This window comes from Scyliorhinus canicula, chromosome 14 (assembly GCF_902713615.1).
Source record: "Scyliorhinus canicula chromosome 14, sScyCan1.1, whole genome shotgun sequence".
Lineage (NCBI taxonomy): Eukaryota > Metazoa > Chordata > Chondrichthyes > Carcharhiniformes > Scyliorhinidae > Scyliorhinus > Scyliorhinus canicula.
Window position 1 is genome coordinate 16,046,015 of NC_052159.1, and position 18,797 is coordinate 16,064,811.

Genomic DNA, 18,797 nt, shown 5'->3' on the forward strand with positions numbered 1-18,797 from the left:
CAGCTGTTGAGGTACACTCACAAAATAGACAGGGTCAGAAGCGTCCAAGATAAGCGATGGAAAGATTGTAAAGGCACTGGGGGGGGGGGGGGGGGGGGCAAGCCACGGATCATTCATCACGTTGCCCCGCTCTTACCTGGCACCGTAACACGGCATGACACAACCGCACCTAAATAGATCCGTGCGAAAATGCTGGAAAGCTCAAACCCAGCACGTCTGGCGGCATCTGGTGGAGACAGAAACAGAGTTAACGTTTCGAGTCCGGGTGATCTGAAGAGCCGCTTGGACTCGAAACGCTGACTGGGTTTCGCAGACGTTAACCCAGGCATGCTGAGTTTATCCATTTCGAAAGGTTTCCAGCATCCACGTCAAGTGTGATGTGGCTCGCTAACATCCCCAAGCTAACTTTATTCCGAAAAACACGGCTGGGTAGTTGAGAGGATTGATTTACGAGGCTAGCTGCAGTCTGATAGTCACATGTACCGTCTTCAGAGCCGACTTTCGGGGTCGAATGATTCCCGTGGTTAAATTAGCTGCTGGTTTAAGTGTTACTGCGTGATGCTAAAAATAGAGAAAATTATCTGTCAACCTCAATTTTTCACATCAGACTTACTTTTACTCTGCTATATAATAATTGCTATCGTAAAGTACAATAAAAGATCACATATTTGAGCAATTAACCATAGAATCATAGACTCTCTCCAGTGCAGAACAAGGCCATTTAGCCCATCAAGTCTGCACAGACCCTTGGAAAGAGTACCCTACCGAGGCTCACACCCCGACCCTCTCCCTGTAATCCCAGCTAAGCTTTTGGACACTAATGGGCAATTTATCATTTTTTTAATAATAATCTTTATTAGTGTCACAAGTCGGCTTCTATTAACACAGCAATGAAGTTACTGTGAAAATCCCCTAGTCGCCACACTCCGGCGCCTGTTCGGGTACACTGAGGGAGAATTCAGAGCGTCCAATTCACCTAACAAGCACGTCTTTCAGGAACCTGTGGGAGGAAACTGGAGCACCTCCGGAGGAAACCCACACAGACGCGGGGAGAATGTGCAAACTCCACACAATCAAGCCAGGTTAAGATAATAGATTCATTCCTGCAAAATCTCTACTAAAGCTTTGTGTGCAATCCAAATTCAATGGCAAGAACAAAGAAAATTGGGGCTTGGCCGAGGGGCGGCATAGTAATTTATCACCCGGGTGCAAACTGCCAGCGTGGATGAGCTTCCCAGTGACGGCCTCGTTGCTGAAAGGTTCTGAACGGGTTTCACACGGGGAGATACAGGAGATTATAATCCCCTGGCTGGGGAACCTAGCACACCACAGCTCAGTGTCAAGACAAAGGTCGATCAGCTAAGACGAAGTAGAGGAGAAATTTCATCACTTGGAGGGTTGCGAATCTTGGGAATTCTCTAGCCCAGAATTCTCTACCTCTACATCGTTGAGTCTATTTGGGCGCCGAGATGGACTGGTGGCTCAGGGGATCAACAGGTGTGGAGAGCGGTTGGGAAAGTAACACTGAGGCAGTCGGTCAGCCATACCCGCATTGAACCGCCAAGGTGGCTCGATGGGACCGCAACGTCCACTCCCTGCCCCCATTTTGTAAGCACGTGTACCAACGTCCAGGCAGCAAGTTCCAAAATCTACACCAAGATGACCAGCTACATTTTAACTAACGCAAATCACAAATAGTTTGCGCGTCCAGTGTGGTAAACAATGCCACAGAACCAAGCTTTGGGGGCCGAGAAACCCAGAAAGAGCTGAGGAGCGACCGATGGTCCAGGTCTGTGAAATGCAACAGCTCTTCGGGCCCGGACAAGTGAACAAACTTCCACCAGGGTCTAAACACATATTACTAATTGAGACAACTATGGGTTCAACCGCAAAAAGACCAGGGAGTTTGCCTTGAAGAAGTTTAATGATTTGCCCGGGGGGGGGGGGGTTTAAAAGCTCACCCAGGATACAGTACGGAAGTTACTTTTGTCCAAGCCTCTATACAGCTGAAATGTCATTCCCTCACCTTTATATTCCAATTTCATTTGAGATTGGAAATTAATCTTTTTTCATATTTGCATAAGCTTTTGCTGATTTGTGTAGCTGGTTACATAGAGTCCTTTCAGTGCAGAAGGAGGCCATTTGGGTTCATCGAGCCTGCACCAACCCCGATAGAGCACCCTACCCAGGCCCACATCACCACCCTATCCCCGTAACCCACCTAACCTTTTGGACACTAAAGGTGCAATTCATCATGGCCAATCCACCTCACCTGCACATCTTTGGAGATTGAGAGGAAACAGGAGCAGACATAGAACAGCACAGCACAGTACAGGCCCTTCGGCCCACAATGTTGTGCCAACCATTTATCCTGATCCAAGATCAACCTAACCTACCCCCCTTCAATTTACTGCTGTCCATGCGCCTGTTCAAGATTCGCTTAAATGTCCCTAATGACTCTGACTCCACCACCTCTGCTGGCAGTGCATTCCACACACCCACCACTCTCTGGGTAAAGAACCTACCTCTGACATCTCCCCTATACCTTCCTCCAATCACCTTAAAATTATGTCCCCTCCTGACAGCCATTTCCGCCCTGGGGAAAAGTCTCTGGCTATCCACCCTAACCATGCCTCTCATCATGTTATACACCTCTATCAAGTCACCTCTCTTCCTTATTCGCTCCAGTGAGAAAAGCCCTAGCTCTCTCAACCTTTCTTCATAAGACATGCCGTCCATTCCAGGCAGCATCCTACTAAACCTCCTCTGTACCCTCTCGAAAGCATCCACATCCTTCCTATAATGAGGTGACCAGAACTGGACACAATATTCCAAGTGTGGTGTAACTAGAGTTTTATAAAGCTGCAGCAAAACCTTGCGGCTCTTAAACTCAATTCCCCTGTTAATGAAAGCCAACACACCATACGCCTTCTTAAGAACCCTTTCAACCTGGGTGGCAATTTTGAGGGATCTATGTCCGTGGACCCCAAGATCCCTCTGTTCCTCCACAGTTTCAAGAATCCTGCCTTTAACCCTGTATTCAGCATTCAAATACGACCTTCAAAATCGCTTCACATTTATCTCGGCTGAATTCCATCTGCCACTTCTCAGCCCAGCTCTGCATCCTGTCAATGCCCTGTTTTAACCTGCAATAGCCCTCGACACTATCTACAACTCCACCAACCTTCGTGTCATTGGCAAACTTACTATCCCACCCTTCCACTTCCTCATCCAAGTCATTTATAAAAACCACAAAGAGCAGAGGTCCCAGAACAGATCCCTGCGGGACACCACTGGTCACCGACCTCCAGGCAGAATACTTTCCATCGACTACCACTCGCTGTCTTCTTTCGGCCAGCCAATTCTGTATCCAGACAACCAAATTTCCCTGTATTCCACGCTCCCTAACATTCTGAATGAGCCTACCATGGGGATCCTTATCAAATGCCTTACTGAAATCCATATACACCACATCCACTGCCCGACCTTCATCAATGTGCCCCGTTGCATCCTCAAAGAATTCAATGAGGCTCGTGAGGCAAGACCTGCCCCTCACAAAGCCATGCTGACTATCTAATAGCAGTATAATTTCCCCTACCCCAATTAAATACCTTCCCATACTGTCTGTTTCTATCCCTCTCCATGACTATAGTACAGGTCCCACCTTCCCCAGAAGGTATCCCAATGATCCACAGGGGGAAGAACGTGCAGACTCCACACAGACAATGATCCAAGGCTGGAATTGAACCCGGGTCTCTGGCACTGTGGGGCCTGTACACCGTGCCTCCCTGTACACATCTCATTCTCTCACCATTAATAAAACCATCTGTCTCTCTCAGATCAGAAATGGATGGTCTGACACTCGCGTACCTTTGGCTTCAGACTAAAGGCACTCTCAAATTCAACACCCTAACAAAGACCTAGACATTCCCAGGTGGGGTACTAAAGGAGGAACTTCAAACAAAATTGACAGACTCCCAGGAATCTCATAGAACATAGAACAGTACAGCACAGAACAGGCCCTTCGGCCCTCAATGTTGTGCCGAGCCATGATCACCCTACTCAAACCCACGTATCCACCCTATACCCGTAACCCAACAACCCCCCCCTTAACCTTACTTTTATTAGGACACTACGGGCAATTTAGCATGGCCAATCCATCTAACCCGCACATCTTTGGACTGTGGGAGGAAACCGGAGCATCCGGAGGAAACCCACGCACACAGGGGGAGGACGTGCAGACTCCACACAGACAGTGACCCAGCCGGGAATCGAACCTGGGACCCTGGAGCTGTGAAGCATTTATGCTAACCACCATGCTACCCTGCTGCCCCTTGTAAGTACAGAAATAAGATCTCGGGCTCTGCTGAAAATGTAGGTGCTCTCCTGGGGAACTGTGCGTGCATGATGCATGCACAGTTACATGTTGTGAAATTGCTTCAAGCTATGTTGCACAGGGTTCTGAATAGCGCATCACTGAACATGCAAATAGTTTTTTAAAAAACATCTTCCACAAGGAAATGAAGAAGATGTGACACAGCACCTGAAGCAGTGTTGATCTCCTGATAGTAGGCGCATGTAAAACTCTCCACACAACCCTGTGGACAGTCGAATGTTCACTAATAAAACAACACAATCATTTATAACCATTCATCCATGTCTGATTGGCAAGTTGTGCGGTGGAGGCCAATAACACAACAGAGCACGTTTAAAATATGGACACACTCAGGACACCCCCCTGCCAATACAGACACACTCGGACGGAGTTCCCCCACCCCCCAATACTGACACACTCCTGGGATGACCTGCAAGTATAGTCCTGGAGACTCCCTTCGAATTACAGCCCACGGGGGACACTGAATGCAAAGCTATGTGTCGATGCTTAAATAGAGATTTCCTGCTTTTTGCCAACCAATTAATTGCATACTTTGTTTAAGGAACACTGAATTCCTCCCAGTATCTCCCAGATTCATCACCCTGCAAGGTTACTTCAAATCGAGAAAAATAATTAATGGACACATTAATCACATATTTTCCGGAGCCAACTCCTGACTCTTTCCGATGCAAACCTCTGCCCTTTTGAGTGAACAAATTGAATGTGAAGGCGTTTTCCACACGTTTGCTACTTTACATGGTGTGCGTTTGGCATTCTGAATCTTCGGTTTTTGACATTGACAAAATGCGTGTTGTGGGTGGAAAAAGAGGGGAGGGATAATTTTCTGCTAATGTTCTGGTTGGATTAAATCTAAACTGACAAAATCTCTTATCCTTTTTTGGAAATAAATTAAGAGTACCCAATTCAAATTGTTTCCAATTAAAGGGGAAATTTAGCGTAGCCAATTCACCTACCCTGCACATCATTGGGCTGTGGGGTGAGACCAACCCACACAGACACGGGGAGAATGTGCAACCTCCACACGGACAGTGACCCGGGGCCAGGGTCGAACCCGGGTCCTCGGCGGCGTGAGGCAGCGGCGCTGACCACTGCGTCACCGTGCCGCCCCTCAAAATCTCTGCCATGAAAAAATGAAATGAAAATCGCTTATTGTCACAAGTAGACTTCAAATGAAGTTACTGTGAAAAGCCCCTAGTCACCACATTCCGGCGCCTGTTCGGGGAGGCTGGTACGGGAATTGAACTGTGCTGCTGGCCTGCCTTGGTCAGCTTTAAAAGCCAGCGATTTAGCCCAGTGTGCTAAACCAGCCCCAAAACACATTTTTCAGATAGCGAGTGAAAAAACGGTGCATTTCCAAACTTGTTTGTTTGTATTCTCAACTGTTGTGCAATCGTAGGGCAAAAAACGTATTAGACTGTTTTAATTGTGGGGGAGATGGGGGCACATGGGTATTCAGGACTTTGAAGGGAGTGGAATTCCATTGGTATAGTTGGCTAAGCTCGGATCGATCAAATGGCACTTGGCCCTTTCATCCTCCACCACCCGCCTCACCCCCTTGCCCAGCAAGAATGAGGCATGGAGGGCAGCACGGTGGCATAGTGGTTAGCATTGCTGCCTGCGGCGCTGAGGACCCGGGTTCGAATCCTGGCCCTGGATCACTGTCCGTGTGGAGTTTGCACATTCTCCCCGTCTCTGCGTGGGTTTCACCCCCCCACAACCCAAAAGATGTGCAGGATAGGTGGATTGGCCACGCTAAAATTGCCCCTTAATTGGAAAAAAAAAATTATTGGGTACTCGAAATTTAAAAAAAAGAATGAGGCATGGAAGTGTTAAGATAAGATATTGGCTGGCATGGCCTTGGGCAAAAAAAACCATGAAAATCTATTAATGGCCCAGTTTTCAAAACAAAGTCTTTTTTAAAAAAAATATTGTACAAGAACTCTGGGGACGGAGCCCGCTTCTTGAACCTCTCCAGTGCTGGACACCCATTCCCCCAACCTCCTTCACCCCTAAGGTGTTCCAATCCCCAACGTCAATGCCCGCCACTGAACAGAACAAACTCACTTTTTGCATGGCTAATACATGACATCAGTCAGAATTTATCTGCCATGTTTCAGAATTTCGTACTGATTAACAAGCTAAATGAGGAATATCTAAAAATTCGGGACCACATACAAGGGACAATTCCATTATTCTGCATTCACAGAAAGGCCTTCAGGTCGAGTGGGTTAGGATACAACCCACCTTCCTCGAGGCAGATCCCTGCTGGGAATACGGGACCCAGGGCTCCATTACCTAAAAATTAAAATCATCTCCGGTTTCTCGCTGCTAGATATATGCTTACTTTTTTAAACTGCAATTGTGTGCCAAGGAACAGCTTTTCCTTTCTCTAAATGAAAGACAAGTGCAATAAAAAAACATGAAAATCTATTAATGGCCCAGTTTTCAAAACAGATTATTACAATATTGGATGTCGGCGGCAATACCCATTTTGAATTGTGCAGAGTTTCAGGATCTTAACCCTGGTGCAACAAAAGGATACCCTTCTGCCCCTCTCCCCCAAGCCCTTTAAAATTCAGAACCACTTAATACGGCCACTTAATGACACATTTCACCCACTGCTGGTCAGCTTCCGCAAGACACCCAGTTAAATGTTTGTGACGGCATGGTGGATTCCTCCTGCCTTTTGGGGTCGGTTAGCTCAGTCGGCTGGTTTGTGCTGCAGAGCGAGGCCAGCAGCACAGGTTATTCATGAAGGCCCTCCCGCCTTCTCGACCCTGCCCCTCGCCTAAGGGTGTGGTGATCCTCAGGTTAAATCACCACCCGTCAGCTCTCCCCCTATCTCAAAGGGGAAAGTAGTCCTCGGTCACCTGGGACTATGGCAACTTTACTTTTTTTTATACTGGTACCAGTTTTCTACATCTGGGCTTTTTAAAAAAAAAACTGAATGGACATTGTCAAACTGCCATGGTGGGAATTAAACTCCCTAGTCTACTGGACCATTAGAGCAGGAGCATAGCCACGACAGAAAGCTGGAGTTGCGCAGACAACCACCAGGGGGAGCAATGAGGCTTTCACGAATCTTCCCCAGACTAGAGCCACCATGTCTTATTTTATTTCATGATAATTACAGTTCAACCTTAGTTACATGTGGGGCAATAATTATTCAACCATCAGCAAGAAACCCTCCCCCCCCCCCCCCCCCCCCCCCCTCCCACCAAAACCGCTCACTGCAAAAAGTGGGAATATATTTGGAATTTGATTCGGATTCCAGTCCAAACAAACACATTCACAAGACATAACTGGGTAGCAATTAATTCACCAAAGGACAGAAGTTGCTGTGAGCCTTGTTCTCATTCACAAGCGCAGCACATTTCTACTGCGTGCTATTCCAACGCAGCGTCAGCCCACACCTTGGGCGGGAATCATAATTCTCATCGTAGAATGGTTCCAGCGTAAGGAGGAGGCCATTCAGCCAGTCATGTCCCTGCTCAAAGCAAGAGCAGCTGAACTGTTTCCACCTCCCCTGCTTTTTTTTCCCCTTCCCGCTGCAAACACTTTTCAGATCACGATCCAATTCTCTTTGGAAAGCCAAGATTGAATCTGCCTCCTTCACAATGTCAGGCAGCTCGTTTTGGATCGTAACCTCCCGCTACAGAAAAAAATGAGTCTCCTCGGACCGCCGTTGGCTCTGGCAATCCTGATTTACAAAAGGGTTTGTTTCAAATGGGGAAGGTGGTGGCAGATCATTCCTCGCTTGCCTCCCCATCAACCTGTGCCTTTCGTGAAATTACCTCTTCTCTCGGAGAATTGCCCGGGGCCGGCGTAAATCCTGCCCCCGCCATGGCCGGAATTCTCCGCAACCTGGGACTTGGCGGGGGCGGGAATCATGCCGCGCCGAACGGCGTGCCCTCCGCGCCGATCGCGCCCCTGCGGCGATTCTCTGGGCCGAAGTGCCTGACTACCAGGATCCCAGCTATTCCTTCAGCGACCACTAAATGACGGCAGGATTAGGGATAATGGGTGACAAGTGGCTCTTTAGTGAGCCTAATTAACATCCTGCCACATGGACCTGGAATCCCGAGGCAGTCTCTACCGCCCTATGACTTATCGGGTGAGCTGTTGCCACTCCGGAGCCTCTCCTGCGATTAAGTGAGCCCAGCCCCCATGGTCTCCATCACGACAAGCTGTATAAAATCCACTGGGTCAACAAACCGAAACTTGTATTGACACAATCATTCAATGTACTAAAGCATCCCAGGTCAGTGTGCTATCACACAGAATCGGACACCCTGCGCATAAGGGAATATTTGGGCAGATCACCAAAAGCCAGGCCAAAGGCAGACATTTTAAGGAATGTCTTAAAAGGAGAGAGAGGTAAGGAAGAGGAAGAGAGCAGTAGTGAGGGTAATTCTAGAGCTTAGCGCCTAGGCAGCCATTGAAATCCATCAATGGTGGGACAAGTAAAATTTGGAAGAGGCCAGAATTGGGGGGAAGAGTGCAGATATCTCAAGAGGGTTGTGGGGCTGGACGGTATTACCGAGAAATGAATCATAGAATCCCTATAGTTCAGAAGGGGGCCATTTGGCCCATATCAAGTCTGCACTGACCCTTTGAACAACCACACAATCTAGGCCCAATCCCCTGTCCTATTCCTGAATTCCCACCCCAAGGGGCAATTTAGCATGGCCACCCCACCTAACCTTTGAACTGTGGGAGGAAACCCTCATGCAGGAGCGATGGAAACCAGAGCACCCGGAGGAAACCCACGCAGACACGGGGAGAATGTGCAAACTCCACATAGACAGTTACCAGAGGTCGGATTCGAACCCGCCTCCCTGGCCCTGTGAGGCAGCAGTGCTAACCCACTGTGCGCCCCCCCCCCCCCCCCACCCCCCCCCCCCCCCCCCCCCCACCCTCCACCTAAGTGGGAAGCCACAGAAGGTTCAGAACCACAAAGGATGAAGTGGTGCGGTGGACATATTTCCATGGCAGGAGGCGGCAAATCATGAATCACACTCGGCATGATGCCTTAAACTTAACTGATACAAATTGAGTTTTATAATGTACGCAAAGCGTTAACAAAGCAATTGTTTGCGGAAGATTGTGTCCTTTTTAAAAAGTGATTACATCCAAAAGAATTAATTGCACTCATAAGAGGGTCACTGTTGGCTGACATTCCCAAGAATTCGATGAGAAATTAGTATTACTTTTTTTTAAAAAAGAAAGTGGCTGGGTATTTGAGAGAATTGATTTACGAGGCTAGTTGCAGTCTGATATTCACATGTACCATCTTCATAGACGACAAACTGGTGTCAGCGGATATTGGCATATTCAGGCGTCTTACAAATATACTTTTCTGCTGTAGAAAAGAAGGAAAACGGTCTATAAGCCTCAATTCTACACAATAGACTATGTCTCAACTACGTCAAACAGCTATTGCAAATTTTCCTCTTAAATAATTAATGAACAGAAATGAAGAACTCCCGTTTTGTGCAAAGCCATGGCCTACAGTTGGTTTCTTGGCGGTCGACAGGGGGGGAACAGACCCCGAGTGCCATGTTACCAATTGAGTTGCCAACGGAAAGACCTTGTATCCCAGTATTTATATGGCTAGTCTAGTTCAGTGTCTGGTTAATAGTAAACCCCCCCAGGATATTAATAGTCTGGAAGATGGGGGTCAATGGTGTTCCACAAGGGTCAGTGCTCGAGCTACTTTATAAAGTTCCAGCAAGACCACAATGAGCGAATTGTATCCAGTTCTGATCTCCAGACTCTAGGAAGAATGCAAAGCTCCTCATGAAGGAGCAGACGAGATTCCAGAATGGTTCCAGGGATCAAGGATTTTAGCTACAAGATGTTGGAGATGCTTGGGACCTTTCCTTTGGAAGTAAAGGAGATTGAGGGATCCTTGCCTTTGAAGGTGGTGGAAGCGAGACGGGGAATGATTTCAATAGGAAATTGGCTCTTGGGGGGAAATAGACCTGTAGGGTTACGGGGACAAGAGCAGGGAAATTGGACTGAGTGGATTTCTCTACAGAGCCAGCATGGACTGCTGTGCTGTAATGACTCTATTACGGAGGGTGTATCTGCAAATCTCATTCCAGTAATGGACCTTCCCCAACAGCATTGCTGATCCCAAGCTTATCGTGCACGGCTTGCATGCCCACATATTGTGCTTTGTCTTCTACCTCAGCTGTACAATTTGCAAGTCACTCCCCCCCTCTGCCTTCCTTACCCGCATTGCCCATTTTTGTCAACCTTTGACCCACTGCACCACAGTATCTGGCTGCTATACCGTGCTCTGTAACAGAAAACCTAGGAGGACGACTCACTTCCATCACTGATGGCCTTGTATGCTGAAACTTCGACTTGGTTAATCTCATAAACTCTCAGTCCAGCTGAAATTTCATTTTCTCCAAACATTCAAAAAGATCTTGACAGGAGAAAAGGTGCCATTTCCTGTTGCTTTTTTTTTTGTTCACCAACGCGAGCATGAAGCTGCTGGCTCTTTTGTCCAAGCACGTTACACAGTTTAATTCTATTTTGTGTTGTTAAATTATTTAAGAGGAAGACATGACTCTTCGTAACACCATAACATACCACATTCAATGTCAGGGAGGCCACCGTGCAATAAACTAACAAGTTCATGCCTTGAAAATTGCTCCTCTATCCTGTTTCTTCAGTGTTCAAGACAACGCTCTTCTACTCTCACCAGGGCCATGAAACTGGGAACATTATATATTTTTGGCATCCTTTCCATAATTGTTGAGCCTATATCATTCTCAGTGTTGGCCCTGGCTCAGTCATAGGGGTGGGTCTGCACCTTTCTGGGGAAACAGCCCATTGATAGCTGGGTCCCGATGATGGCTTGCCTGCCTGTTGAAACATGGTTGCTTTTCCCAGCAGCGCAGTCCGTCGTGGGGACGTCCCGGCCAAACAATCGTCAAGGAACCCTACCTCCTTTCCAGGTCTTTTCTGAGTGGGAGGGGCAGACGGGATGGATAGCTTGGGGTGCAAGGCAGTCACCACAACATCGACCATGATGATTTACTGTGTGAGAATTGAAAAGGCAATGAGGAAGAGCCAGGGAATGGGATGTACTGGATAGCTGAACACCCAAAAGAGCCAGCAGAGGCTTGATGGGCCATATGACCTCCTCTGGGCTATATCATTCTATAATGCCTCAGATAATCTAGGTTTTTAAGAAGCCTCCCGGCACCCATAAATCTCCCTATACCTCCTTGAATTTATCTCTTCTTCTTCAACACTCTCTTTTTAGCGTACCCAATTATTTTTTTTCCAATTAAGGGGCAATTTAACGTGGTCAATCCACCTAACCTACACACCTTTGGGTTGTGGGGGTGAAACCCACGCAGACACAGGGAGAATGTGAAAACTCCACACAGTCATTGACCCAGGGCCGGGATTCGAACCCGGGTCCTCAGTGCCGTAGTCCCAGTGCTAACCACTGCGCCACGTGCCGCCCTTCTTCTTGAACACTCTTTACAATAGTAAAGTGCCCTGCAGTATGGTGCACATCTTAGTCATCAAAAGTTGACACAAAGAACATCAGTCCCATCAACTTAACTATTCCGCTTTTGAAGGCACCACAATGCCATGCCCAAAATTATAGTGGGCCATGTCAACAAAGCTCCATAAGGTCATTTTAAAATGTTGTCCTTGTTGGGGGGTGGCCAGCATTTTCTGCCCATCTCTAGTTTCCCTGGTGCTGGCCCTGCTTTTTGAAGTGATGGAAGTGACGTGATTCTCTGAAAGACATTGATTTTCCAACAATCTTGACAGCTTCATTGTCACTTCTACCGATAACAAATTTTTAACTCTTTTAAATGCAAGCTTTAAAATGGACCACGGCGGGATTTGAACTCACCGCTCCTGGGCAATGTAGTCCAAACCTATGGAATGCTAGGCCAGCTAGATAGCCATTACACTACCGTACCTGTACCAGAACGTAAGAACGCTGGTCGAGTTCAACCAAGTGACTCGTATTGTTAAGATTTTATCTACTCGGACGTAAAGACGATATACCGGTTCAAGAGGCCGACCCAAATGTGGCAGTTGAATAAATATTTTGGGGATTGATGTTGGAACTGGTTCAGGTCGAGGTACATAGAAATATCCATGCTGGCGTACAATTACTGGCTGTTAAAAAAATGAAAAAACAACATCAGGTATGGGCCCAATTCACATCTACCGTCAATTCTAAGCCCAATCTTTTCTTCTTAAAATATATCAACGTACCATTTTTACTGTGCTTGACAGAAAGTCAAGGGGTCGGAGTGCTGGAACCTCGGCTAATGATTTGCAGTTAGATAAAACTCTCTTTTGTTTTCCAACACAAAGCATCAAATAACAAGGTGGGTTCCGTGACACAACCGCATAGAAAGCTGTGAAGAAGCATTATATCAATTTCCACACGGAAACTCCCAGTGGGAATTTGCGCTGTTGACTATCGGATTGCTATTATTCAAATCTGGCCCAACGATCTGATATTGTTACTCATGCATTACCCCAGGTATTAATGTTGGCCTCGCAATTAATGCTGGTCTCAAGATCCATCATCAACTGACTCACATAAAGCGATTATCCTATAAACCTCTATGTCAAACCATGTTAAGGACAGTCACGCTGATGAAATTCCTACCATTCTGACTTACAGACAGCTTCGTTGACTTACTATTGACTTAGTGATGAGCGGGTCAAACTGGTCACACAGACTCTGGGTCCACTGACATTCCTGTGAAGTGCTACATACAAAGCTTTATGGCCCTCCACCAGTATGTTTGCAGACGGGGTGCTTGTAAAGTGCAATGAGTGGCCTGCCCATGCGTACCCATCTCCCATTTTACATTGGGATGGTGGAGGCCTCAATTGGTCCACTCACTCTTCGGCCTATTGGGGTACTTGCATTGCTGATCAATGGCTACTGAAATACCTCATTCTGCCCCCACCATTATATCACCCATGCCAGGCAGGGAGCCGGCAGCTTTTACTATGTAGGCTGATCTTGGGCAAAGGGCAGGGGGGGCGTACTTTGGGAACACCTTGTGCCAGGGGACACCCCCACCCCACAGAATGTCATACCTCCCCTTTAACATCCTCCACTCCTGGCCTCTCAAACCGGCCCACTCCCTCACCCCCTCCTTAATTCGGGCCCAACAGCCAGGCCTCACGATATCCTGGATTTATCCTGAAGTCCAGTTTTCGTAACCTCATCTTCAGGACTGCCCGTCGTCCCAACAGGGGCCAACACTCAAACCTGGAATTGCTGGGCCTACAGAGCTGCTCACCCTCTGCCCCCTTTCTGTGACTTGTGAGTGAGCAGCTCCCCAAGGAGGCACCCATCCATCCCAACCCCACCCAATCTCCCTCCCCACCCCAGAAAAGAGTCAGAAGCCTCAGCCGGAGGCACTTAATGCTTTGCAGGGCATTAATTGGCAGCATTACAGCTGGTATTAGCAAGGATGTAGTCCCCTGCCGACTCTTCAGGTGACAGGGCGGATACCCTGCCGTCCAAAAATAATCCAGTCAAAGTTGTCAACTCCTTCTAGATCAGGCACAAGGGTTGTCTCATAAAGAATAAGGCATAGAATGGCAAGCAGAAGGCATAGAATGGCAAGCAGAAGCCACCTAGCGTAATGAAAGGAAGGATTGGAAAACTAAATTGGCAGGGTGCTGGGTACCGGCGTATTGAAGCAGAGAACAGGAATGAGGTATATAAAGTGAGATTGTTGAACAATATTAATAATCTTTATTGTCACAAGTAGGCTTACATTAAAACTGTAATGAAGTTACTGTGAAAATCCCCTGACCGCCACATTCCGGCGCATGTTCGGGTACACTGAGGGAGAATTCAGAATGTCCAATTCACCTCACAAGCACGTCTGTCGGGACATAGGAACATAACAACTAGGAGCAGGAGTAGGCCATCTGGCCCTTCGAGCCTGCTCCGCCATTCAATGAGATCATGGCTGATCGTCTGTGGACTCAGCTCCACTTTCCCGCCCGAACATCATAACCCTTTATTCTTCTAAAAACTATCTATCATAGACTTGAAAAAATTTAATGAAGGAGCCTCAACTGCTTCACAGGACAAGGAATTCAATAGATTCACAACCCTTTGGGTGAAGAAGTTCCTCCTAAGCGCAGTCCTAAATCTACTTCTCCTTATTTTGAGGCTATGCCCACTCGTTCTGCTTTCACCCGCCAGTGGAAACAACCTGCCCGCATCTATCCTATCTATTCCCTTCATAATTTTATATGTTTCTATAAGATCCCCTCGCATCCTTCTAAATTCCAACGAGTACAGTCCCACTCTACTCAACCTCTCCTCATAACCAACCCCTTCAGCTCTGGGATTAACTTAGTGAATCTCCTCTGCACACCCTCCAGCGCCAGTACGTCTTTTTTCAGGTAAGGAGACTTTACCCTTACCTACTACTTTACCCTTAAAAAGGCCATGCATCATTATCTTATGCAGCAACCTTTTGTGTGGCACCTTGTCAAAAGAACAAGAACAAAGGTCCGGTGGCGGCGATGTCCGAGTGAGCCGCACATTCGGTGGGCTCTCACTCCGGTGGTCGTTTAGGGGCTGATTCCCCGCGATAGCGGGACCACGGACCTGAAGGAAGGCGGCAGCGAAAGTGCTGAGGAGCGGGCTACGGCACATGGAACAGCGGGAGTCCAGGAGGCAGAAGAAAAAAGAGAAAAAGGGACAGAGGTAAGGACCTGAAGAAACTTACCTGGGACCTACGATGGCGGAAACACGGACCCTGGACTCAGCAATCCAGCAGGCGCTGGATAACATGCTCCAGGTAATGAAGTCCAGTTTTGAAGCGCTGAAGCGGGACAGCTTGGACCCAATCCAGAAAGCGGTGGATCAGCTGAACCAGAGGCTGGATGCGCAAGATGTTAAAGTTAAGGAGCTGGGAGAGGCGGTGGAGGAGCAGGCGGATGCGCAGACGATTGCGGCGCTAGAAGTTGACAGGCTGAAGGAGCGGCAGAGAAAACTGCTGGACAGAGTGGAGGAGCTGGAGAATAGAGCCCACAGGAACAACCTGAGGATGGTCGGCCTCCCGGAGGGGGCGGAGGGAGCTGATGCTGCAGCGTTTGTAGCAGACCTATTGATGCAGCTAATGGGGGCCGAAGCCTTTCCGCGACCGCCGGAGCTGGAGGGGGCATACAGAGTGCAGGCGAGGCAGGGGCGGCAGGGCGGACGCCCCGCCCGATGGTGATTAGGTTCCACAGGTTTGTGGACAAGGAGCGGGTGCTGCGGTGGGCAAAGAGCACCAGGAGCAGCACGTGGAACAACAGTGTCCTTCGCATTTACCAGGACCTAAGCCAGGAGGTGGCTCGGCGGCGAGCAGCCTTTAAGAATGTCAAGGAGGTGCTGTTCAAGAAGCACGTGAAGTTTGGTCTGCTGTTCCCGGCTCGCCTATGGGTCACGCACCAGGGTCAACACCACTACTTCTCCGAGCCTGAAGAAGCGATGGATTTTGCGAGGGATCAGGGGCTGGTCCCGAAAAGAGGCCCCACGGATGCGAATTAGGGCCCAAGGACTACCGTGGGAAGGTACGCTGAATGGGCCTGGACTGCTGTTTAGCGGTTTTCTGGGTCAAAGGTGCCAAGCGGAACATTTGGGACTCTTTCCTTTGTTCATGGACATTGGTTTGGGGGGTGGGGTTTCTTTTTTCTGATGTTTTTGTTTTTTCCTCTTTTTTCTGTTTTTTCCTTTTTGGGCGGATTTGTACGTTTTGTGCAGCTCGCGGAGGACACTGGAGGCGGCACGGTAACGAAGGGGGGCCAGTCAGCAAGGGGGGCCAAGGATGTGGGTTGGGGGTTTTTTGTTTTTTGTTTTTTTTGTTTTGTTGATGTCCATGCCTTCCTGTGCCAGTGAGTTTGCACCAGTGGGTTGGAGAGGGGGATGGGACGCCGGGGTGTGGGGAGGAGGACGGGGAAACAATGGGAATGAGACAGGAAGGCGCCGGAGTGTTGAGTCACCGGGCTAGCAGATTGGCTAGTCAAGGGAGTCCGGTGGTGGGGGAGATCATAGCCAGTGGATGGCAGGGGTGGGGGTATCGGGGGATGTGGTTGGGGGGGGAGGGGGGGGGGGGTTGTTCTGCTGACGTGGGAAGGACTTGAAATAGGCACTGGAAAGGAAGTCGAGGGTGGAGGCAGCCAACGGGCGGGCCAGGAATGGCGCGACGCACGGGCCGGGGGCCGGCCCGAGAAAGGCTATGGCTGACCAGCGTGGTGGGGGGGGGGGTGGGTTGGGTCCCCCGACCAGGCTGATCACCTGGAACGTCAGGGGACTGAATGGGCCGGTTAAGAAGGCGCGGGTGTTCGCGCACTTGCGGGCTCTGAGGGCGGACGTAATTATGTTGCAGGAGACACATCTGAAAGTGTCTGACCAGACCAGGCTAAGGAAGGGCTGGATTAGCCAGGTCTTCCACTCGGACTTGGACTGAAGTCCAGGGGAGTGGCAATCATGATCAACAAGCGGGTGCAATTTGAGACAGAGGGCATAGCCGCAGACAGGGGGGGGCAGATACCTGATGGTACGGGGCAGACTGGAGGGGAGAAGAGTGGTGCTGGTGAATATATATGCCCCGAACTGGGATGACGTGGACTTCATTAAAAGAGTGCTGGGGAAGATCCCGGACCTGGACTCTCGCAGGCTAATAATGGGGGAGGGGGACTTTAACATGGTCCTTGACCCGGCTTTGGATCGGTCGTGTCCCAGAACGGGTAGATTCCCAGCAATGGCAAGGGAGCTGAAAGGGTTTATGGAGCAAATGGGGGCAGTGGACCCCTGGAGAGCTGGACAGCCGACAGGAAGGGGCTACTCGTTTTACTCGCACGTCCATAAAGTATATTCTAGGATAGATTTCTTCGTACTAAACAGGGATTGTATAGGGGAGGTAAAGAACACGGAATATTCGGCAATTACTATCTCAGACCATGCCCCGCACTGGGTAGACCTGCAGATCGGGGGGGCGAGCTACCAATGCCCGCAATGGAGGCTAGACGTGGGACTGCTGTCGGAGGAGGGGATCTGTGAGAGGCTTCGGAGGTGTATGCAAAATTACCTGCAGGTGAATGACACGGGGGAGGTCTCAGCGGCGTCCCTGTGGGAGGCGCTAAAGGCAGTAGTGCGGGGGGGAGCGCATTTCAATTGGGGCCCACAGAGCCAAGGCAGACAGGGCAGAGATGGATAGATTGGTCAGGGAAATGGGTCGGATAGATGAAGAGCACGCAGAGTCCCCGGAGGAGGTTTTACTCAGGGAGAGGCAGAGACTACAGGCGGAACTGGGGGCACTAGCCACGAGTAGGGCCGTGGAACAGCTTAGGAAGGCGAGGGGAGTGGTGTACGAGCATGGGGAAAAGGCTAGCAGACTGCTAGCGCAGCAACTCAGGAGGAGGGAGGCGGCCAGGGAAATAGGTAGAGTGATGGATGGGGAGGGGCGCAAAGTGGAGGACCCGGCAGGATTGAATAAGGTATTCCGGGACTTCTATCGCAAGCTGTATACTTCAGAGCCGCCGGAAGAACCGGAGGAGATGAAAAGGTTTCTGGACGGGTTAACATTCCCAACAGTAGGTGGGGGGCGAGTGGAAGAGCTGGGGGCCCCGATTAGAGTAGAGGAGGTATTGGGGGGCCTAAAGGCTATGCAGTCGGGGAAAGCCCTGGGGCCGGATGGATACCCAGTAGAGTTTTATAGGAAGTTCTCTGAGCTGGTGGGCCCGGTCTTGGCGAGGGTTTTCAATGAGGCAAGGGACAGAGGGACCCTGCTGCCGACAATGTCGCAAGCCACTATATCACTGATATTGAAGCGAGGTAAAGACCCGGAGGCGTGCGGGTCCTACAGGCCAATCTCCCTGATTAATGTTGACGCCAAGCTCCTGGCAAAGGTACTGGCGGTTAGAATGGAGGACTGCGTACCGGAGGTGATTGGGGAGGACCAAACTGGGTTCGTGAAAGGTAGGCAGCTGGCGGCCAACCTGAGAAGATTACTTAATGTGATAATGATGCCCCCGGCGGGCAGGGAGGTGGAGGTAGTGGTGGCGATGGACGCCGAGAAGGCCTTTGACCGGGTGGAGTGGGACTATCTATGGGAGGTGCTCGGACGGTTTGGGTTCGGGGAGGGATTGATGGATTGAATCAAATTACTATATCAGGCCCCGAGGGCCAGCGTCAGGACTAACAGAGAAGTGTCGGAGTACTTTAGGCTGTACCGAGGGACCAGACAGGGCTGCCCGCTCTCCCCGCTGCTGTTTGCGCTGGCCATAGAGCCGCTGGCGATTGCACTGAGAGCCGCAGAGGGATGGAAGGGGATGGTGAGGGGCGGGGTAGAACATAGGGTCTCTCTTTACGCAGACGACC

At 49.5% G+C, this 18,797-nt stretch overlaps 1 protein-coding gene across 22 annotated transcripts in view; it reads right to left on the bottom strand.

Moving 5' to 3' along the window:
• Window positions 1-18,797, bottom strand: part of LOC119977548 (glycogenin-1-like) — a 164,299-nt gene that overhangs the window by 26,260 nt on the left and 119,242 nt on the right. For 5 of the 22 annotated variants that reach the window (XM_038818606.1, XM_038818610.1, XM_038818604.1 and 2 more), the window contains exons 8-11: window positions 12,446-12,559; window positions 9,681-9,758; window positions 6,741-6,785; window positions 484-561 (exon numbers count right to left, since the gene is read on the bottom strand). The exons of 3 other annotated variants lie outside the window; for them this stretch is intronic. In XM_038818606.1, the coding sequence (XP_038674534.1) occupies window positions 484-561; window positions 6,741-6,785; window positions 9,681-9,758; window positions 12,446-12,559 (315 nt within the window). Of the gene's footprint in view, window positions 1-451; window positions 562-6,740; window positions 6,786-9,654; window positions 9,759-12,445; window positions 12,560-18,797 lie in introns of all 22 variants that reach the window. 14 more of the 22 variants (XR_005463214.1, XR_005463213.1, XR_005463215.1 and 11 more) reach the window with 7 other exon arrangements.